A 23,254-nucleotide genomic window follows, 5' to 3' on the forward strand; every position below is an offset into this window, starting at 1 on the left:
CCCCTGGGTAGGAAGATCAATTTCTTCCCATCTTAAGCGTGAAAAATGACAAGAAACAGTGACTCAGATATTGGAAACAGAGTTGTACTAAAGTACTTGGAAACTGACCAAACTGAGGACGATTGGAAGGGGTAACAGATGGAGGGATGGGGGCAGATTCAGACCTGTGGGTCTCACTGAACAAATGTTAGGTGTGGCACCAAGGTGGGTCTCTAAAAGCACAGTTATGACACCAATTCAAGAAGACCTGGACATGGCCCCGATCAAAGGTCTTCTGCTTCCCTCAGAAGAAGCTGAGGCATCAGCCAGTAGCTGTAGTATCCTGGGAAAAGGTCTCCGTGTAAATCATTGATATCCCGTTTGTCCAAATGTGTCTTATCTTTGTCCTCAAGACATTTCTCTGAGCTTCAGCTTCCTAATCTTTAAAATAGGAAAAAATTACAGCCTTGTCTACCCAAAGTATTTAATGAGAAAAAAAAATCAAGATATTGTGCAGGAAAGTTTGTAGATAATGTACTATTTAAATGTAGACAATAGATTTTAAATTATACAGGCAAATGTAGAATTGAGTTGTGAATAAAAAAGAATTCAGTACTCAAAATTTAATAACCTTCAGTTAATTATTTCTATAGATTTTTCTCAACATGCCACATGAAGACTTTTCTTTCTCTCCTGCATTCAATGTTAACCATGTGGAATTTTGACTTACTTTGGATTTATTTCACAAAATTTCTTTCACAAAAAGATCCACACCTGAAGGGAGCCTTATAATATGAATAAATGGTCCTGTTGGGGGGGTGGATGGGGAGATTCCTTTTCCAGCTTTTACACTGTACCATTAATAGACAGTCATAAGCCACTTATAAACTCCAAGTGCTAAAGAAATAGAAACATTAATTTTCAACAACCCTTTCTTTTCCAATTGGCTGTGCTTAATACTATTGCATCCCAAAGTTGTATTTGATCCCATTCCTCTTTTAGCTTCTTAGTTCATAAATTGAGATGGCTAAAGCTTACCATATTGTGGTCAGTTAGCACTGGTTTTGGCAAGAGACCTCAAATTCATCACATTCATGTTTTATCTCATATTAAATCTACATCATTTGAATTGAAACATTACTGAAAGAACTCGTGTTTGAGAGCAGAAAGATTGTTTTATAACTTGATGTCAAACTTTGAACAGACGTCTTCAGATCAGATGGTTGATCCTTTCTGATGTTGTCAGGAAAGGCCGAAAGCAATTCAAATGTTTTTCATTTCCCATGACTCACCCCTCCCATGGAGTTTTGTGCTATATATTCCCTGCTTTGTCTGTTCTTTTTGTTAAAAACCCTTTTTACATCACCATCCCCCACTTTTTTTTTTTTTTTTTTTTTTGCTGAGGCTTTTAATTTGCTGTATCTTGAACTGCAGAAGGAGAAGCAGTTGAACTCCCAACCTTTGAAACCTCTTCATACTTGCTGAGTGGTCAAGGGGCGAAGTAGAAACGATTGCTGATTGAACTTTATCCATTTAGAAAAGCCCTTCCTACAATAGCTCAACCATCCCTATCTTAAGGAATTATTTACTGTCCTTAACATCCAAAATCTTTTGGAACATTCTGCAGAAAGTGAGACCAAATTTTTGTACTTAGCTGTCAGCTTGGGGAACTTTATTTTTCAGACCCACTTTAAAATCAAGTGCTTTTGCGTAATGTATATAATACAGATTCGAAATAATTTTATTTTCAATTTATAGTGTTGTCTGCTCTATTGCTTCTTGCTGTTTTTTCAGAGTACTTTGCAATTATAAATAGATGTCATTGCTGTCATGTAAGGCAGTCGTTTCTGGGTGAAATTCTTCACAGAAGTCAAGATACAATATCAGTTGGAAATAAGTCATCTCAACATCAACAATCTGCTTCATGATCAGAGAGGTGCTGATAACTCCCCACCCCCTCTCTGGTCTGCCTTGCTAATAATTTATAGATGCAAAATTGGAAGCTGTGAAAGGCCCCCTTCTACCAGATTTTGTGTCATTCTTTTTGGGGCCCAGAGTGGGGGGTGGGGTGGGGTCCCTTTTTTTTTTTCCTTTTTCAGCTAACAGTAAATAAGAACTGCGAAGGTGAGGCTACCACCTCTTCCTGGTAATTTTGTTTCCACGCTACTCGTCACAGCTGCTCACCACAGCTGCTCACAATTATACTAAATGAACCTCTTTTCCATTATTCTTAATTCTTTCCATTCATCTCTCCCACCCTGGATTTCCACCTATTTTCAGATACTGGAAGATAATGTCCCTACAGCCTTCTCTCCTGTATCCTCAAATCTTTCAGACATAAGTATTTTAATATATTTGCCAGTGTATTTCTTTTTTTTTTTTTATAAATTTATTTATTTTATTGGCTGTGTTGGGTCTTTTTTGCTGTTGGCAGGCTTTCTTTTAGTTGCGGTGAATGGGGGCTACACTTCGTTGTGGTGTGCGGGCTCCTCGCTGCCATCGCTTCTCTTTTTGTGGAGCACGGGCTCTAGGTGCGTGGGTGTCAGTAGTTGCAGCACATAGGTTCAATAGTTGTGGCACACTGGCTTAGTTGCTCCGAGGCATGTGGGATCTTCCTGGAGCAGGGATCGAACCCATGTCCCCTGCATTGGCAGGAGGATTCTTAACCACTGTGCCACCTCGGAAGCCCACCAGTGTATTTCTGATGGTACTAAAGTGTCTGCACAACCAGTCCCTTATTTATAAAGCCTACATCTGCTGAGTGACCTCTAATGCTATAGCAGCTCATGAATGCTCCCGGAAGAGTCAACTGGGAGGATTTTAATACTTCCACTACTTACAAAGAGAAAGATGGAGAAAAGACAGCCAATTGATTACAAAGAGAAATCTTTTAATCCATCTTCTCCGTGATCTTTGAGGGCTGTGTGCTGCTATTCAAATGGCACAGGAGGGAGGAGACAGAGGATGGATACGAAAGGAGGAGGTGGGGGCGGAGCTAGCTCAACACATAAAAAACCCCTTGCTAAAAGGGAGGCACGTTCGTTTGTGCCAGAGCCACTCTCCGGTAACCACGAGAGATGGGGCAGTCTGTGCCATGAGGACGGAGATCGGAGGCAGGAAAACAGGGACAAGAAAACAAGCGAGACAGAAGAGGACGTCTGGAGAAGGCGGAAGGCAGGAGACGGGGAGGGGAAAGCAACCCACGCCAGGTGGAAACAGGACCTAGAGCAAACCGGTCGGGTCCACAGTTGTTTTTCTGGAAGAGAAGAGAGTACCGGAGGACTGCCTTTTCTCCTTTCAGTTAATGAGAAGTACTTTTATCCTCATCATAAAAGAAAAGGCTAAGGGAAGGTAAAGATAATCTGTTTTCTTAGGGGAAGAGCTGAGGGAAATCCAGACTATCTCTTTGAAGCATCTGAAATAAGCCACTGCCTGGTACACATTGCAAAAAGGTCCTGCTTTCTGCAGAGCTACATCCCTTTCAGGAGAATTCCAGCTGGAGTAGCTGGTACAGTTCTATTTTTATATTTAAATATCTATGTCCCCCGCCCCCCCTTTAACAACACTTTCCTTGTTTGTAAGCACAAGTGACAAGAAAGTGTCAAGGCAAAATAGGAATATTTTCATTCTTCTATCTGCCTGGGTCTTTTTTTTTTTTTTTCTTTCTTTCTTTTTTTTTTTTTTTTTTTTTTTTTTTTTTTTTTTGTTAAGAGGGTAGGAGTGGTCCTTATCACGGAAAAGGACGTTTCCATTTGAAAGGCTCTCTCTCTAAATATATTTACACCCATACGCATTTAGAAAGAGAGAGACCTTTCGGAGGTTGAAATCCTACTGAGAAACATGGAAAAAGCAGCCAGGCACCGAAACAACACTGAAAAGAACCACCCAGGTGGGAGCGAGTCGGATGCCAGCCCCGAGACTGGTTCTGGAGGGGGCGGAGTGGCCCTGAAGAAAGAGATTGGATTGGTCAGTGCTTGTGGTATCATTGTAGGTGAGTCCAATTCCTTTTCCCACCGACCACTCCTCCCTCTGTCTGATGGTCCGCTTGTAGAATCTTAACCCCTCATTCCCCCAATCCCGGTAAAGCACTGTTTTTGCTTCCTGCCCCCTTAGAAAAGGGTTGTCAGTCACCTGTGCTGTAACCTACTCCCACTGGTCAAGTTTGAGAAGTATAGGAAGTGCTGTATGTCAAACATCTCTTCCTCCAAACCAGGCTGAGCAGTTCTGTCCAGTGTTCACAGAATGGACCAAATAGGGGACACACACCTGACTGATGGTCAGTGTTGCCTGGGAGCTTGTTGAAAATCTAGGTCTCTGGGCTCCACTCTTGAAGGTTCTGATTCAGTTGGCTTAAGGTAGGGCTGGGGAACCTAGATTTTTCACAAGATTTTCTGCAGCCATCTCTTCAGCAGGCTGTGGACTGCCTTTTGAGACATATTTAGTAGCTATTTTGTTGTTTTATGTTTTATGAGACTATGGGCCTAGGGGGTGTGTCATAGTAAAAATAGGTACAAACAGCAGTATAAGAGTGCCTTGCCTTTCTATAGCTTTTACACCCACAACAGCACTTTCTCTTCGTGGAGCAGATGTGATTAGGGCTGGTATTCCCATTTCACAGATGAGGAAATATATTACGGAAGACAAGAAAAGGTAGATTGTGCTTTTCTGTAAATGTGTAGGTGGCAGTTTCTCCCGTTGCTTCGTGGAGTCCACGTAACATCCACGGAAGACCCTGAGAGGTTCTTGAAGGGACATGGTTGTAATCGGAGTGAGGAGTCCGGCTGGGCGGCTTTGAAACTGGGGGAGCCTGAGTGTCCCCGAGAGCGCCAGTGCAGGCCCCTCCAGCCCCCAGCTGCACTCCACTGGACAGGGGGTCCCAAGTGTGGCTCTGTCTCAGGACAGCATATGTTCCTCTTTCCAGAGAGGCCCTAGAGATGGATGGGCAATGTCTCATGACGGTCCTCACTCCGGAGGATGAGCGTTTCTTCTGCGGTCTTTGGTGGAAGGCTTTACCTTTTTTCCCAGAGAAAGGAGTACAGGACAGTCAGGCCAGATAGGTTTCTGTGCAGACGTGCTTTTGAAGGCTTGTATTGTCCCCGCGCCCACAAACCAGTTTCTCTGGATAACCCGGTGGTCCTCATGGTAGCACAGAGGCATTTTGGCACCTGAGCAATGGTGACACTGGAGAACACCCTTGAAATCAAATAAAATCAGTACCATATTCAGGTAGTGCTCTACCTCTACACCCAGTGGTCATGTTATCTCCACTCTGCTTTCAAAGTGGAATCCCACATTATCTAATTCTCTGACTCTAGGCGATTTTCCAGGCATCGACACTGAGAAGAAAGATAATGTTATTTTAAAAAATTATAGTCATTATTTGAATCTCTCATTACCTTTTCTCTATCTCTCCTTTATTTCAATTGCTCTAAAAAATGAGGTCAGGGCTTCCTAGGTGGTGCAGTGGTTAAGAATCTGCCTGCCAATGCAGAGGACACAGGTTTGATCCCTGCTCCCGGAAGATCCCACATGTCGCGGAGCAACTAAGCCCGTGCGCAAAAAAAAAAAAAAAAAAAAAAAAAATGAGATCAGCAAAGTACTCAATATGTACAGCACATGCCAATTTAAGATCTATAAGTAGCCTAGAGTCTGTTAACTCTTTCACCAGTTTGACTGAGAGGATTAAGTATTTTCCTCCTTTTGGGAGGCTTCTGAGTCATACACAGATGTGCACACCCACATACACACAAGCGCAATCAGACCTCTTTCCTGCCTCAGCCTTGCTCATCCACCCCTGCATATGTGCAGGTATTCGAGGGTAGAGGATGCTTTTCTATATACCAAGCTTCTTTTTGTCTCTTTCTTTAGCATTTTTCTAAGACTGTGAAGAAATGAGCGTGTCCAGATGTAAGAGGTATAGTTTTAGTTGGGTGAATGCTACTGCTGATTTGTCCACAACCTCATGGATAGCACTTCAATGTAAAAATAGTCCCAATGCTCCCATTGGTATTACAGCAACCAGAATAATAAGTCAGGTATTCTATGGTGAAAAGAGATCCCAAATATGTGATTTCAGAGAAATCAGGATATTTTTCCAAAGTGCAAGTGTCCTTGTAGAGTTAATAGTCACGATTGTATCTCCATTTAAGCTGAGACACACATTTCCCCTTTAGGGCAATGTGGGGACAAAATCCTTTCCACTTCCCCTCCTATGTGGCTGTTGATTTACAAATGTGCTGAGTAGCTGCCCTGTCCTCTAAAGGGGTTTCCGAGTGCATGTCAGTGATTCAGGTTTTTTCAAGACCAAATGCAAAAATAGAAATGGCATTTTCCACGTGAAATTTAGTGATCTGAATTGATCAGTGTCAACAGTGTGGAAGAAAGAAAGCTCAAAGGCAAAAAGAGAAAGGAAATTTCCTGAGTGAATTTGGTCATGAGGTATGGGAAAGTAGCAACTACTCAAATCTATCTCATATCCAGTTGACTTAGAGGGATAAATAAGTCAAACTATGTTTCATAAAACCTGATAAAATTTCATTCACAATCATCATTGATGATTTAAAGTAGGAATAACAAGATGGCAGGTGTTACAGGAATATAAAATGAACTAATAGGGGACTCATGCCCTAGAATTATTTATAATCTGATTGGGCAGATGAGATTTATATGCATTAGACAGAGAACATTGAAAATTTATGATATGGTTGAACTGTGTAAGGAGGATAAAGGTGACTGCTGAGAAACACAAAGAGAGAGAAGTCCTAACCCAGAACTAGATTTAAGAAGCATCTTGAAGGACATGGAGGAAGATGGAGTAGAAAAGACAATTCTGGGAGATTTGGTAGGTAGAAAGACAACAACTAAGCTGTTATTTCCTTGAGCAAAAAAAAGAAATGTGTCATATACATCTCTGAATCTTTTTTTAATTAATTAATTAACTAATTGGCTGTGTTGGGTCTTTGTTGCCGCACGCAGGCTTTCTCTGGTTGCGGCAAGTGGGGGCTCTTAGTTGTGGCGCATGGGCTTCTCATTGCAATGGCTTCTTTTGTTGTAGAGCATGGGCTCTAGGTGTGCGGGCTTCAGTAGCTGTGGCATGTGGGCTCAATAGTTGTGGCTCGCAGGCTCTAGAGCACAGGCTCATTAGTTGTGGTGCATGGGCTTAGTTGCTTCACAACATGGGGTATTTTCCCAGACCAGGGATCGAACGCGTGTCCCCTGCATTAGCAGGCGGATTCTTAACCACTGCGCCACCAGGGAAGTCCTGCATCTCTGAATTTTTGGTGCTTAGCAGAGTCCCTGATATGAAACAGTTACTCAAATGATTATTGAATTGACCCTTGGACAAAAGTCTGAAGACAGTAGTAATAAAAAGTGTTTATGCGAAGGGCTGTTGGGAACCTGGCTTGAAAATCTTTAAGCTAGGAGTAATCTCATCAACCTGAAAATGAGATTGACCTGTTTTAATTTTTTAACATGACCTTTGCCCTAATCTAACCAGGCTATTGCTCTCCACATACCTGGCCAAGGAAACCTGTCGGTAACAGGTAAACTTAGATTTCTCCATGAATGTGGAGTCCCCCCACAAATCTAAGGAGAGTGTGAGGGAGTAGCAAAATTCATTAATTAATGCTATCAAAGCTCCTGTTAATAGCTGTCATTATTAAACAGTTATCATATGCTGCACACTGTCCAATTACCAAACATACATTATCTTAGTTATCCCTCACAGTAACCCCGTGTGTTAGGCACTTCTTAGGCCTTCCTCCAGGTAAGGAAATAGAGGCTGAGAGGGACAAGCGAGTTGTTGAAGGTCATACAGCTGAACAGTATTGAAGATTCAGACCTAGAGCTTGTTTGAATCCTGAATCCAGCTGGTAAGCATTGTCCTCTACTCTTTCAATATTCATGTCCTAAAAGGGGTGTTTTCCTTTAGATCCTTGGCAGAGGTCCTTATTTGTTTTCTAGATGAAGCAGTTAGTGTTGCGTTCCCAGAGAGGAAGTGTCCCAGGGTAAATGAGAACTGAGCCATCAGCTGGGAGTGGAAGAAGGTACCGTTCTGGAACAGCTGCAGGAAGACTTGGGCGAGGGGGGCGGGGAGCCTGAGGTGCATTGGCTCAGCTACTGCAGGATGTGGTCAGAACAGACCATGCTCCCATTAACACTCCCACGTGCACACCTTTCCTCTCTGGACCAGTACTCTTTGCAGCCATGGTAGAGGCGCCCACAGAGTTCCTGGCTGTTTAGGTCACTTTATATCAGTTATACGTTTAGGCACGTACCCAGAATCTAGGTCTGAAGGTACCAGGCCAGCTGCAGAGCCTACAGAAAAAGATTCATGATTCATTAGACCATTTTGTTTTTAGCATAATGTATGTTTGTGGGGGACCTTGGCATATTTGCTGCAGAGCAATACTGGATGCAGGTCTAGCTATTAGACCACTCTCTTTCAACTAACAAAATGTTTAAAAAATAGTATTTATTGAGCTCTTACTAAATGCCAGTTCCTGTGCTGTAAACTCTTTACAAATATTACCTTATTTAATCCTGACTCCAGTCCTTGGGAAATAGAAATTATAACTCTCTCTGTTTTAAACATGGGGAAATGGAGTCACAGAGCTGGGAGGTAACTTGCCCAGGATCGCATGACTGACAACTGAGATGGTCGGGCTTCACAGCCAAAGCTCCCAGCCATTCCCTGTTTCTGATTGGTAACCAAGAGAGGAGGGAGGGACTCTGGCGTGTATTGTGTGGTGGGAGAGCGGGCCGTGCAGGACCATAACCCTGATATTGGAGTGTGGAAAGACCGTGGGTGTCTGATACTGGAAAAGTTGGGGGGGAGCTTTTTTTAAAGGCTGTTGGCCAACAGAGAAGTGTGGCTATAGGTATAACATACTGAAAGGGCACAAGACTGATATGGAAGTATTTCAGGTCTGAAAGATTTTCAGACCCATGTGTTTTTACACCACTTTAGAAGATTTTACATTTTAGTCTCTAATTTGATGTATTAGCTTTCGAATCCCCCAAATGTCTATTGGTTGTTAACCAGAGGGCTGGAGTGTGAAAATTGCTTCTCGAGTTTGTGTTTCAATTTTTTTTTTTTTAATATGGAAGGATTATGATTTGGTTCACTCAGGATGAAAACGTTTAAAACTCTCACTGTTCTCAGAGAAAACTCTAGAGACAGAAGCCACCTAGGACACTTGTCAAAACAAGCACATCTTGGTGAATAGAGAAACATTATACCCAGGAGTGTAATAATAAGTAACTACTACATACCCAGTTCGTAGTACCTGATCAGTGTTTTATGAATATTCTCATGTAATCCCATGAAATAAGTATTGTTATAGAAAGGATGGGATTGAATGAATAAGTAACTGGACAGTGGCAGAGCCAGGGTTTCCACCCAAGTCACTGAATTCTGAAGCCACGGGGCTTAATCAAAATGCTCCACAGCATGGAGCTCAGGGTGGCTGGAACCAGGGCTCTTGTTGCTTTTGCCCCCAGGAGCCAGGGAGCTCAAGGAACAATCCGGTTGAGCCTGCTACCAGCAGGGCTGCAATATGTTCTCTTAAAGAGCAGAGTTCTGCAGAATAGGTGACTAGCAGCAGACACTTAGGGTTAGGGAAAGAAAATAGAAACCCAGGAGGTAAAAAAATATGTCCAAAGAAACAGAACCAAACAGCCCATTCTATTTAGAAAGACAACAACAACAACAACAAAACACCCTGTACCCAGATCAGATGACCTTCTCAGAGAGGCCAGCCCCATATGTATCACTTTTTCTGAATTAAATCAACTTACTGAAGTAGCGTGGAGATATGGGGCATACTAGTTGAGGCTTTCAAGTTGCCCAGCTACCAAGGTTTTCTGCTTTCCTCTGAGGGTTAATCCAGCAGCATAGCTGCCTACAAAGAAATGCCTCAGGAATCTCTGTTGTTGCTCTCATTGTTTAGTTCCTATTGTTTGGGGGTGGTGAAGGGTTATCAAAAAAGCAAGAATGAGCAAATAATCCCAAGAATATATTCTAAACTACCCAAAACAACAGAAAGGAGTCCGTCCCTGCTAATTTTTAACTCCCAGCTGAACGTACAGATCAAGAAGGATCATGCCTTGTTCCCCTTCCAGAACTTGCCTGCAAAGGAGGCCCCCGCCCCCAGGCTCTGCTCCCTGGAGATCTGGAAATGGCAGAGTGCAGGCTGCTCCCTGGCACTGAGGTAGGGGCTGCTGGTCATAGGATTCGGACTGGCCCGTATTTTAACATTTAACAAACACTCATTCAGTATTATGTGCTAGGCCCCATGCTAAGCACTGGTGAATTTTATTTCTAAGAAGACAAATTATGCCTCAAGTCTATTTTAAGCTGTTTTATTTATAGAATGAATGAAGTCTGAGCTAAAAAGCTTTATCAATTGCATCTCATCCCTCATCCTTCGTCATGGTCACAAGTCTTCCCATTGGTTTGCTCCCTGCTGTAAATATCTTCAGCATTACCAGTGACTTTGCTCCTGGGGAGAGGGTTTCACAATATGCCTTAAGATGTTCTGGGCAACCTCACACTGAGCAGCAAATTGTGAAGGCCGTTTACCCAGGGAGTGTTCTGTTGCTGCAGAATTGTTGGTGTACTTTTCTCACTGTATATAGATTTTCAAGGTGCCTGTTTGTACATCTGTGAGACACATAAATGCTTTAGCTCCCTCTTTAGAGTATACTTCTGCATAGGGTGCTTATTCAGCAGCTGATACAGGCAGGTCAGCGTGCCTTAGGGATAAGGAGACATTTGTTAAGTGGGCCCTGATGCTGGAAGTAGGAAGAATATAACGAATTCTTCCATGATTTGTATCGGCATGTTGTGGAGAGGGAGGAACCATTGATGATATCGCAGAAAAAAGAAGAGCTTTGGAGATAGTCTTGGGCTGTAAATTACTTCCCTATTTACAAGCTTGGTAACCTGGAACAAATTAATTATCAATAAAATAGAAATTTCTTGTGGAGTATTAAAATAAAGCTGGTATCCTATGGTATACATTCAATAGATACTAGTTTCTTTCTCTCCTTAAGCTCATCCTCCACCACCCACACCCCCCCACCCCACCCCCACACTCACTAATTCTGGTCCAGAAACTTAGGTTAGACTGATTAGGTGATGGGAAGAACTGGCCGATTCAGCCCAAGCCTGACCTGTTTATCAAGCAGCCAGTGCTTTTCCTTTTCTCTCTGTTGACCTGAGTCTCCTGACTCATCAGTTTCTCGTGCTTCCCCTCCTCCAGGAAGCTTTTTTTCAATAGCCCCTGCCAGCGACCTTTTCCGTCCCTAATATCTTGTCATGTATCGCGACTGCGCTCACGCAACTTCTACTCTCCCTGGTGGTGTCAGTTCTGTATCCACATGCATCCTGTCTTCACTTCGCACAATTCCCTGAGGGCAGGGACTGAGTCTTTCTCCTTTTCACATCCCCACTTATTCAGCCTGGCACAGGGAAAGTGCTTAGAAAGTATTTGTTGAATAACAGCAGTCAGTCTAAGGCAAATCATCTATTGGAGAACTGTCTCCCAGAAATGTGAATGTGCTTTTTTTTTGGCTGCATGTGGGATTTTAGTTCCCAGACCAGGGATTGAACCTGTGACCCCTGCAGTAGAAGTGTGGAGTCTTAACCACTGGACCACCAGGGAAGTCCATGACTATGCTTACCAATACTGAACTGTACCTTAAAAATGGTTAAGGTGGTAAATTTAATGTTGTGTGTTGAAAAACATTTTTTTTAGCTTAAAAATGAGTTATTCCTATAAGCAATACATTTTTGTGCTTAGCAAAAAACAAACAAAAACACCAGGCACTCAAATCTCATCGAAGTTCAACTTTGAGAAGGACTTTACGAATTAACTAGGTGATGACAGGCTTATCTCAACCTCGGCACTATCACCTTGTGGGCCAGATACGTTGTTGTTTTGGGGGTCTGTCCCGTGCAGCATCCCTGGCCTCTACCCACTAGATGCCAGTAGCACCCCTTCCCCAGTTATGACAACCAGAAATGTCTCCAGACACTGCCAATTGCCCCCTGAGGATGGGGAGATGGTGCAAAATTGCCCCTGGATGAGAACCACTGAGGCAGACAAAGCCTCTCACTGCTGGTGCCTGGTTTCCCAGCCAGACAAGGAGACGCTGGAAGCCCTGAATCCTTAATGGGCATTTTTGAGGGCTTAGTGCTCTTAGCCCCTCAGGCCAGGATGCCTGTCTTTCAGTGGCTGGTGGGTGGTGGTTGGCTCCATCTATTATGTTAAAAGTCCATGTGTGAATAAGTGCTTCCCAATTACCTTTCAAAGCAAGCACATACAGAGTGGGTGCTCCGTAAATAATTTTTGAGAAGCAATTACCTGTTGGCTGCTCACCTGCAGCATCTAAAATATTATACCCAGACAAGCAAACAGATGCTCAGAGAATGCTTCATGGTCCTGGCTCTGCAGTGCTATTTCAGAGCCAATCTTCCAAAGCAAGACTATTGTTGGTTTCTTTTAGAGATCATCTCTATCCCTACCACTGTAAATCCTAGCAGCTCCTGAGATTTGCCGGCATTAAACCGATTATAAAGGGCTTCCACGCACGTGTGATCACCTTTGATTTCCCCACAACCACCCTGGGAGGGAGGCAAGGCAGGAGCAAGTATTCCTGTTTAGCAGATGAAGTAGGGACTTTCAGAAAAATCCAGGTCACACAGCTTGTGAGTGGCAAAGCAAGGACTCAGTGGCTCCTCCAACTCCAAATCTAGTGCCCATTTCACTCTTCAGCAAGGAATCCAAGCCAGCAGAGTCCTACAGTGCCTTCCACATCTCTGTTTCGCAGGAGATGGCAACTCCACAGGGCATGTGCTGGAGTCTTGACCTGCTGTCACCCTGAGGTAGCTGTTTGTACAGTCCTGATGGAAAGTGGACACAGAGTGAGAGGCGTGGTGAGCTTCCAGGCCTGCCATAAGGAGCGAAACCCGGCCTCAGTGTGCTGACCCTGCTTCCACGCGGTCCCCCTAGCCCTGAAAGTCCTGAGACCCTCCCAGCCACCTTGTTGGAGAAGCACACAGGAGGTTCGCCTTGGCTTTCTCTGGACATCGTAGAAATGGACAGAACCTCCAAGGCCCAGGAGGATCTCTGGCTAGATTCCAAGATTAGCATGAGTCCGTAGGGAAGGCCAAAGCCCTTTGGATTTGAGGGTCTGTTGGGCATTAGAAGTCTGTAATTCCATGCCCTAGGAAGTTCTCTGATGGCTACGGCATTCTAGTATGGACAGGCCTGGAAGTGAGTAAGGCCTTAATAGGAATCACATGGGTATTGGCCCACAGGCAGGGAAGTCAGCAGTTATTCATGGCAAATGTGGATTTTCTCAGTTCCAGCAGTTTTTCTAGTGACGACTTGCCCACTGATACAACTTGGCCCCTTTTTAATGGTGGTTCACTTGGCTTTTCTTTGACAGAACAAGCCACGCTGGACTTCATCATCCAAGCATCCTAGAACCCATTTTTCACTAAAGAAGATCTATGTGATAAGATGGTTATTTTCCTAATTGGGATGGATGAAAGAGAGGATTGAAACCCTGACCTCCAATACCTTGGCTCTGCCAGACAGTTGGGGATCTCATTCTTGAATGTCTTTGTAGGCAATGAGTCTAAGAGTAAAACAATGGAGGAAAAAAACCTCCCTGATATAATCAACTTTCTTCCAACCTCTCATCAAGAAAGGTTCATAGTCAAGGTAGAAAAGCCCTTTCCCAGTTCTCCTTTTTCAAAGCCACTCCAGAAAACTCTCGTTTGGACAGTGTAAAGTTTAAAAGCCCTGCAGTTAAGGCGTGTGTTATGTAATTTCCAGAGGAGAGGCAGCTTGGAGTGGGAGGAACCCCTGGGCCAGGAGTCCAAGGACATGGCCTCTTGTCCAGGCCTTGCTTCCTGGGTAGTATGTGACTTTGATCAAGTCTCTTCACTTCTCTGAACCTCAGTCTTCGCAAAGGTAAGTAGGGATGATGGTGCCTGCCCTGTGCACCCAAGATAGTAGTTGTGAGAATCACATAAGGTAATAGACATGAACATTTTGTAAATCATCATTGAAGGTGGTATTCCAATAGAAGGAAAGAATCAGATCTGTGTCCCGGTTCTTTAATAGGCATCTTCTGTGAACCATTCTCATTGCCTATAGGGTGGAACATATAACACTGACAATTTTCAGGGAAAAGCTTAAGGCTGTGACAGAAGATTTAGGTTCTAATCCAGTTTCTACTCACTTGCCTGTGATTTAGGCAAATGACTACCTCTCTGGGTCTCAGTTTCTTCATCTGTAAAATAAGGATAATAATACCTCCCTCATTTTCTCCATTTGGGAAAATGAGAATAATAGTTGCCCTACTTTCTTTCCCTATGAATTGGAGATGGTCACAGTAGCCAGTCTACTCAGCAGTGAAATAAGTGGGTTGCTTTACTCGTTTGCCTACAGTACATACTTAACATATTTCACAGCTTTTGGAGGCTTCGGATAAACAGATACATTGAATTGCTCCGTGGAGATAAGTTCTAGATCAACATCAGACATCATTTATTTGGTAAACATTTATAGAGTGTTTACTATGTGACATTTCACAGGGAAGCAATACATTTTCTGCTTTCACGGAGCTTACAGTCGAGTGGGGGAGATATATATTAATCAAATAATTACGCTAAAGATTGTATGTAATAGGCATCACTTTTAAGTAAATGTAGTGCGAATGTTCTTTGCGCTCCAGCATAGCTGTGCTCTGTGTGACATTCCTCTGCCTGTAGAAATTCCAGAGGCCACTAAACAGGGGGAGACATCTGATTTTCTAGGTAGCAGCTTCCTAGAATCAGGGCGAGGTATTCCTCTCCTTCCCATTCCCTAGCGCTCAGTTTTGGTTAGCATAATTCAATTTTTTTTTCACTTTTATCTTTGTCATTTTAATTTGGTCAAAATTAAGATTGTTGATGGGGAGAACTCAAGTTTTATAAAACGAGACCCCTTGTCCCAATGCCAACCCTCACTGTCTACTACTGCAGCTCCATGGAAGGATGTGTTATCCAAGAACCAGTGGAGACAGGAAGTGGTCAGACCCCCCGAAAAGGGCTGTTGGTCTTGCACCTCCCACCCTCCACCTGGGATGATGGGTGGGGCACATGCTCTGGAAATGCCAGAGCAAAAGTAGGAGAACCAAAGTGCTCACTCATCTCCACTGTGGTGTTTTCTAAGAACCCTTGGTGGAACTTTGACATTCTTCCTTCCTGAGAAGATAGAATCTTTTCAGTAACATCCACCTCCCTTTTCCTGTGGCAACAGCCATTCCTGGTTCTGAGAAATGCCTAGTTATCTCCCTACCAACCCTTTTGGCACCTTAAAGACCAAAGTCAAACTTTTTCTCCTGTATTGTTTTTCTAACCCCTTGAGCTAGTTTTATAATCTCCTATTGCTCTCTTCCTGGCTGGCTTTAAAATGCCCTACAGATGACTCTTCCGATAAATTCCTGCCAGGCAAGGAGTTTACTATCACCTTTGGGCATTATCAGCAGTTGCATCTCACGTTTAGTGTGGCAGGTAAAGGGTCAGCTGACAGGGTGACCATGTCCTGGGAAGCTACCAGGAGACCCTTTCGTCTCCACTGACCCAACATTCATGCTCAGCACTTATGGGGACAGGTTGAGGACAGAGGAGGGCTGAAAGGTATCCTCTCATTCCAAGCCTAGGACTTTAAATAAAAACACCAAAAAAGGAAAAGCCTTTAAGAACTGGTAGCACCCAGGATCTCATTTTTCTGTCTCTCTTTGCCTGATGTTTAGATCACAAACTTGAACATGAGGGATTGTTTCTTCTAGCGTCACTTTTTTTTTAAATTTATTTATTGTTTTGGCTGCATTGGGTCTTTGTGGCTGCACATGGGCTTTTTCTCTAATTGTGGTGAGCGCTGGCTACTCTTTGTTGTGGTGCACGGGCTTCTCACTGCAGTGGCTTCTCTTGTTGCGGAGTGCTGGCTCTAGGCACACGGGCTTCAGTAGTTGTGGCATTCGGGCTCAGTAGTTGTGGTGCACGGACTTAGTTGCTCTGTGGCATGTGGGATCTTCCCAGACCAGGGATGGAACCTGTGTACCCTGCATTGGCATGCGGACTCTTAACCACTGCACCACCAGGGAAGTCCAACCTTCACTTCTATATGCAGCCCTGTTCTGTTGGGATAGACTTAGCTCTAGGGGAAAGAAGGCCCATCTGAGACATAAATGTGCCTCCTTCCCATCCGAATCTAACGATGGGCCCAGGCCCTCCGATTCTGTACTTCAGTCTCAGTGCTTGTGGCTGCCCTTATGCGCCTCCTGGACCCTTCCCTCTCTCATTACTCATCTCATGCGGCAATTTTTTAATTCGAAAAGGGGCAGCATATTCTATATCCTGGAAGAATGAACTATTACTGCTTTTAGGATGTGAATATTCTCTTCTTTTCCCCTTTGACTGAATTTTGGTTTAGAAGTGTAAGTTTCAGGACTGGATTGAGGTTGAGTTGTGGCTGAGATCTGAAAGTCAGTTTTTGAAATTCAAGCAGAAAATCCTATACTGTGCCTCTCGCTCAGCCCAGAACTGGTTCCAAACCACTAAAGAGAGGGCATTCCTTTTTTTGGCCGTGCTGTACAGCATGCAGGATCTCAGTTCCTCAACCAGGAATCAAAACCCTGGCCCCCTGCAGTGGGAGTGCAGAGTCTTAACCACTGAAAAGCCAGGGAGGTCCCCAAACCACTAAAGAGAGATGGTGGGAATTTGAGGTGTCCTCAGAACAGTGTCAAATCCAACTGCCCTCAGCCAGCCTCCGGCTCTGCATTTCAACCTGTATCTGTTTAGTCTCCACTTCTTGCCTTAGGCCCTCAGTGGTGGGGCAGGGTGGGGCCTGAAGAGGGAGCTTTCAAAGCACCTGTCCCATGCACTCTGATACCTGGACTCAAAAGAAGTGGACAAAGGAAAGCTTGGGAAGGAACATGTCAGCAGCTGCCCCCACACTCCTGCTCCTCCCCCACCTGACACACATCCCAGCAGCCACCATTCAGTCTCTGGGGCCAGCCTCACCTCTCGGGAGCAGACCAGCCCCTTGCACACAGAACAGAAGTGGATTAGTGGAAAGAGCCCTTGGATTAAGCATCAGGAGACTGACTTCTAGATCCAATTTTACCCATCAGCAGCTGTGGAATTTGGAGAAGGCCGCTTAACCCCTCTGTGTCTTAGTCTCTGGGTTTGTAAAATAGAGAGAAACACCTGCACTTACTCCTCCTCCTGGATTTCGTGAGGTTGTTGTGAGGGGCACATGAAACAATGGGGGGGAACGACGTTTGGAAGAATACAGTGCTGAGGCTTTGCACGTATTGCATTCCGACAAACAACTTCCAAACTGCCAGGGCTGTTTTTATAGGGCTATTTCATGCTCCTCACCAAGGGTGGGGCTGTTGTGTCTGGTGTAGAGGCCAGCCTCCAGGAGTGCTGCCCATACCTGTGGGTCTTGAAAACCCCCAGACACAGGGTGTGGCCACAATCCATCCAAAAGGTATTGCCCTTCAGCTCATTTTTAACTGGCAACTGGTTTCAGAACAGCCCTTTTTTTCCAGCCCTTCCATTTCCAGCCAGCCTTAGGTAAGGCCTTTGTCACTACCTTAGTTGGACTACATTCAGTCCAGGCAGAGCACCCTGAAGTTCAATTTGCACCTCCACTTACTACTGTGTGGACTTGGGCAACACACTTGGTATCTCTGAGACTCGGTCTCCTCCTCTACAAAATGGGAGAGATGATATCTGACTCTATAGACTTGTCCTGAGGATTAAATGACGCATGGAAAGTACCTGACCGAGTTCCTGGTCTGTACGTGTCCATTGTCTGCTCCTCTTTCCCCTATTTCTAAGGAAAATGAGTGCTAGACATACCTGCCTGGAGGGGATGAGCGCATCCCAGAGGCAGTTAGCATCAGATCAAAGGCGAGAGCGCCCCTGCAGGTGCCGGCCCTGCCAATTGTGCTGACTGCACGGTCTCGCCCGGTGCCCTTGGTGCCTCTTGCAGGGAACATCATCGGCTCCGGAATCTTCGTGTCGCCCAAAGGCGTGCTGGAGAACGCCGGCTCCGTGGGCCTCGCTCTCATTGTCTGGATCATGACAGGCCTCATCACAGCTGTGGGAGCCCTGTGCTATGCTGAGCTCGGGGTCACCATCCCCAAATCTGGAGGTGACTACTCCTACGTCAAGGACATCTTCGGAGGACTGGCTGGGTAAGAGGATGTGCGGAGGACGGAGCGGTCCCGGAAGCCGAGGCCAGGGCTTTCCAGTATGCTGAGGAGCGCGAGAGTTGGGATTCTTCTTTTGCCTCCATGTCACGGTTGCCAGTTCAGCCCGTGTCCCCTTGATGCCCCTGAGAGTGGCAGAGGCACCAGGTTGTAGTTTTAATCTCCGTTTAGGGTTTTGTTGTTGTTGTTGTTTTTGTTTGTTTGCCACACCACACAGCTTGTGGGACCTTAGTTCCCAGACTAGGAATCGAACCTGGGCCTTCAGCAGTGAAAGCATGGAGTCCTAACCACTGGACTGCCAGGGAATTCCCTTAATCTCTGTTGACCTTAGTGGGCAAGATTCTATGAGTGAGAACAAGTAGAACTAAATGACAACTCTGATTGGAGATGCCCGGGGAAAGCACATCCCCAAAACAAAGCCCTTTTATCTGCCAAATGAAAGTGACCACTAAGATACAAATGAAAGTGACCACTAAGATACCACTAAGATTTCACGTTACCAATGATACCCTGATTCCAGGCCCTGATCTTGAATTTCCTGAGCCCCCACAGCCCTGATACCAAAGAGCTCAACCCTCACCAAGGGGCCCAAGGGTGTGGAGAACACTTCCCCCTCAGACCCCCACCCGATTCTTCTCCTTGGCACTTGCCGAAGTGGCAATACACTTAGCGTGACCTGGCTGTGAAGATTCTTGGGTTGCAAATTTTCTTTCCCACCAGTGGATGCTGGGAGCCCGAGTGGTAGAGAGGAGATGATGAAATGATGAAAGGAGCAGGGAGAGAGAAAGAACACCAAGACGTGTCAGTGCTAGTTGAAACAGCTCTTCATCGTTAAACCGATTTACCGTCGTTGCAGAGGGCTAGGTGTCTCGTGTGAGCAGGGGCTGGGCTCCTCAGCATGCCCGAAAACGAAAAGGAACCGCCCCGCTTTAGCCCACCTGCCTCGCCTAACACTACCCAGTGACTTGCCCGGGCTTCCCTGACGGCTTCTGAGTGCCTGCCACGCCTGGCCACGGGGGCGAGGGTCTTTATTGCTGTCTTGGCTCAAGTCGTGTCCTGTTCCCCCTCCAGGTTCCTGAGGCTGTGGATTGCTGTGCTGGTGATCTACCCCACCAACCAGGCTGTCATCGCCCTCACCTTCTCCAACTACGTGCTGCAGCCGTTCTTTCCCACCTGCTTCCCCCCAGAGTCTGGCCTTCGCCTCCTGGCTGCCGTCTGCTTATGTAAGTGCCATCTGGGCCTTGCTCTCAGGATGGCGTGTTGTAGCCTTGCTTGTGGTCCACATGTCTCTGGGTCTCCTTCCTCTCCCTCTTTCTTTGCTCCTCTCCTTTTTTCTTTTCTTTGTTACCTTTCTATTTCCAATATGCATGCTGTGAACAAACGGATTCCACATATAATTATCTGGTGTTTTAAAAAAAAGAAGAAGAGGATACTTAAGTATTGATAGCTGTTCAGAAACACAGTAATTTTCACTGGCAGGGTTCTTTACATTATATAAAGCACTTTCACCTGTATTATCTGATCTGAGCCTCACAACAAATCCACAAGGTAAGCTGGGCCAGGATTACATTTTCCTAGAGCAGAAAAGAAACGGAGCTGGGCAGGTGAATTAGCCAAGGTGATTCCTTCTCTTTCCAGCACACACACCACGCTGGAGCCTCCCTGGCTCTCGTGGGAAGACTTTTCTGGCCTCTCAACCTGCCAGTTCACATGTTAAAACTCTCTGGGAGGAGAGTGTAAAGGTGTGAGTTGGGAGAAAAATACCACATCCATGGTTCCCGCCCTTGATGAGTTTTCTGTCTAACTACGCAGAGAAGCCATATAGACAGATTCCATGGTTAGGATTCCATTGCAGTAAAAATTCTGAGAAGGGGGAAAGATCTCTGTAAGCTGGAATAGATTAGAGAGACTTTATAGAGAAGTTTGGCAACCTGCATTTCTAGGAAGTCTGAACACTTCATCTCTGATAATCAGGGATCTCAGTGGATTGGGGTATGTTATACGCTTTAACCAAAAACTAATTTCTAAAGTAAATATGTGGACTTTTTCAGAGGCTCCACTTCTCGAGTCAGCTCGGTCCCTACCTTCCCACACCTTCCAACACAGATCCACTTGGCCGAGGGCAGTGACCATCCTGGCCACACGCTTTCCCAGGTCTTGACACATCGTTCTGTCCTGCTGGTGGGAAGGGGAGGGAGGGATCATTTGCCCACCCAGGAGTCGGGGTGTGACCTGAGGGGTGGTCTCCTTGGCAGGTGTGCCCTTTTTGGCAGTGGTGTTCAGCCCCGGGATTGACCCCATCATCTAGGCAAGTGGCACTATGGGGCCAACATACTTGTTCAGAGCGTATTCCTTGTGCTTGGTTGGGCCTGCTCGTGGATCTGGAGGCAGAGGGAGGTGGGCTCCAGAACCGGGCTGCCTGAGCCTGCGTCTCCACACCACTTTCCCTCTTTCTTTTTTTTTTTTTTAATACATTTGTTTATTTATTTATTTTTGGCTGTGTTTGGTCTTTGTTGCTGCACATGGGCTTTCTCTAGTTGCAGCAAGCGGGGGCTACTCTTCGTTGCGGTTTGTGGGCTTCTCACTGTGGTGGCTTCTCTTGTTGCGGAGCATGGACTCTAGGTGCACGGGCTTCAGTAGTTGTGGCACGTGGGCTCAGTAGTTGTGGCTCGAGGGCTCTAGAGCGCAGGCTCAGTAGTTGTGGCGCACGGGCTTGGTTGCTCCGTGGCATGAGGGATCTTCTCGAACCCGTGTCCCCTGCATTGGCAGGCAGATTCTTAACCACTGTGCCACCAGGGAAGTCCCTCCGCACCACTTTCTAACTGCTTGGCCAGTCACCAGCCCACCGCTTGTGAGATGGGAGTGAGACCTCGCACCTGCTGTAGGTTGCTGTGGCAAGGATTGCCCGAGACAAGAGTGTTCTTAGCACAGCATCAGGCACCTCGTGGTCCTGTCGTGTAGTCACTGAGGGTAGTCATGGGGAAGTCACTTGGTCTTTGCTTGCTGGCTGGATCTGGAGCTGCAGGAGGTAAGACGAGGGGGGAAGGGGCCATGGGAATTCGGGAAGAGTGGCTGTTTCTGCAATCAGATAGGTTAATGGGGTGGGAAGGGGAACGGCAGAGTGCTGACCACTGCTGTTTCAGCGTCTCGTGCACACAGACACAGCTTCCTTTTTTCTGCTGATGCTGCAAAAGTCTCTCACTCAACAGGCCACCCTTACCCTCCAACTAGAAATCAAGAAGCCTGAGGCTGTTTAGCCCTCCCCAGGAGAGAAACTAGACCACAGGGTAGAGTTCCCCAGGGTACTAGACCCCACGACTCTCTTTGCATTGCCCAGATCCTCCGAGGCTAGGTAGGTGACCCCTTGCACAAAGACCCTCTAGAGCTTTGGAAAAGATTGGATGAGAAATGATGGTGGGAATGGCCAGGTGCGGGTGGAGAGGCGGAAAGAACCTGCTGTAACTGGCTTGCCTGCTCAGAGCCTGGAGGGTGTGATGGTGGGGAGGAGAGGGAGCGAGAAGGAACTGCAGATTTGGCTTGGGCTTATGCAACTGCAGCTGCCACTTTGAGTTATTCTATTATTTAGGTCAAAGCTGATTATTCACTGCTGAGTCAGGAGAATATCCCTAGCCGCCAGGCAGTAAAAAAAGAAAGTCTTTTTTATTTTAATTAAATGAAAAGGCTTTCTCCCTTTTCCAGAGCAAGCATATTAGTGGGAGGAGGGAGTTAGGAAGCAGGGGAATGGGAGGGATTAAAACACGATTTTGGTACCTTCCTTTTGTAATTTGCTTCGGTATTTCTCTTCTCCCTCCCTCCCTCCCTCCCTCACTCCGTTCCTTCCTTCCTTTCTTATTTCATAAGTAAGTGACTATATTCTCTAAGTAAAAAAGTCAGGTAATATATAAACAGAGCTCACTGGGAAAGCTTTCTCTTATCTTTACCCCTCTTCCCTTCCCAGGAGTCCTGGTAACAGTGGACAGGTATCCTTGTAATTCTAAGTAAAATACATCGCTCAGCGCACACATCTGGGTATACAGACATACATTTTGACAGGTTATTTCTGCAGCTTGCACTTGTATCATTTAGCTGCATCTTGTAGCTACTACCTGAGTTTCTAGTTATAAACAAGTACGTGGCCCCAGTGACACAGAAGGGCACAGGTGTTTTGGGGTCCCGCATTTGTATATCCTGCTCCTTAACGATGGGTTTCCCTTCAGGATCTGTTTGTCCCCCCTCTCTTGGGGACTGGGCCATCTTTCACTCAGGCAGCTCCTGACCTCCTTCCTCTCTTTTGGGGCTGGGGTCATATCCAGCATCTGAATTAGAATCTCTTCTTCTCATTCAAGTCCCCCTCTTCCTGAATGCCTTATACAAAAGAAGCTCCTTCTCCTTTCTTGCCTTGAGGAGAAAGGAGTACCCTGCATGCATTTTATAAGCAAAAAGAAAAAAGAAAAAAAAAGCTTCTTATCTTGTTTTCCATCTTTCTACTATGATTCCTAAGAGGCTAGTTTTCCAGGGCTTCAGATTTCTCCTCCTTCTTCCTTGAGTGATTTGGAAGGTTAAGGACTTCACTGTAGATATTACTTTTAACCCTGAGCTGCTTTGCAGTTCCTCTTCAAAAAGTTTCCAGATGTGTGATGCAGGATGCTTTGATAGATACCTGTGTGTGTTGTTTTGCAAATCTCTTGCAAATTAATCCCTTGACATCAGAGGGTGCAACAGTCCTTCCTAACTTCTCAATCCCTTACTCTCAGTTCATTTTCCTTTGAGGAAACATCTCATCCCCATGCACTAAACATATCACCTCAGGTACCTGGATAATGTTGCCTTCTTGCCCTTCCCTGGTCCCCAAAGAGTGCTGTGAGTATCTCATCGGCCTTGTATATATTGTCGAGAAGGAAGAAATTTTTCTCTACCCTTCTAGGTTCTTCTGGCTGGTCTAAGAATTAAATTGACATGAGACAGATTAATGAGAAAAAAATCAAACAAA

At 45.4% G+C, this 23,254-nt stretch overlaps 1 protein-coding gene across 4 annotated transcripts in view; it reads left to right on the forward strand.

Moving 5' to 3' along the window:
• Positions 1-3,192: 3,192 nt before the first annotated feature.
• Positions 3,193-23,254, forward strand: part of SLC7A8 (solute carrier family 7 member 8) — a 48,136-nt gene continuing 28,074 nt past the window's right edge. The window contains exons 1-4 of one of the 4 annotated variants that reach the window (XM_057723112.1): positions 3,193-3,330; positions 3,778-3,970; positions 18,045-18,249; positions 19,336-19,487. In XM_057723112.1, the coding sequence (XP_057579095.1) occupies positions 3,820-3,970; positions 18,045-18,249; positions 19,336-19,487 (508 nt within the window). In that variant the 5' untranslated portion in view covers positions 3,193-3,330; positions 3,778-3,819. Of the gene's footprint in view, positions 3,331-3,777; positions 3,971-18,044; positions 18,250-19,032; positions 19,138-19,335; positions 19,488-23,254 lie in introns of those variants that run through there. The other 3 variants (XM_057723113.1, XM_057723117.1, XM_057723114.1) reach the window with 3 other exon arrangements.

The sequence above is a fragment of the Hippopotamus amphibius genome, chromosome 2, assembly GCF_030028045.1.
Source record: "Hippopotamus amphibius kiboko isolate mHipAmp2 chromosome 2, mHipAmp2.hap2, whole genome shotgun sequence".
Lineage (NCBI taxonomy): Eukaryota > Metazoa > Chordata > Mammalia > Artiodactyla > Hippopotamidae > Hippopotamus > Hippopotamus amphibius.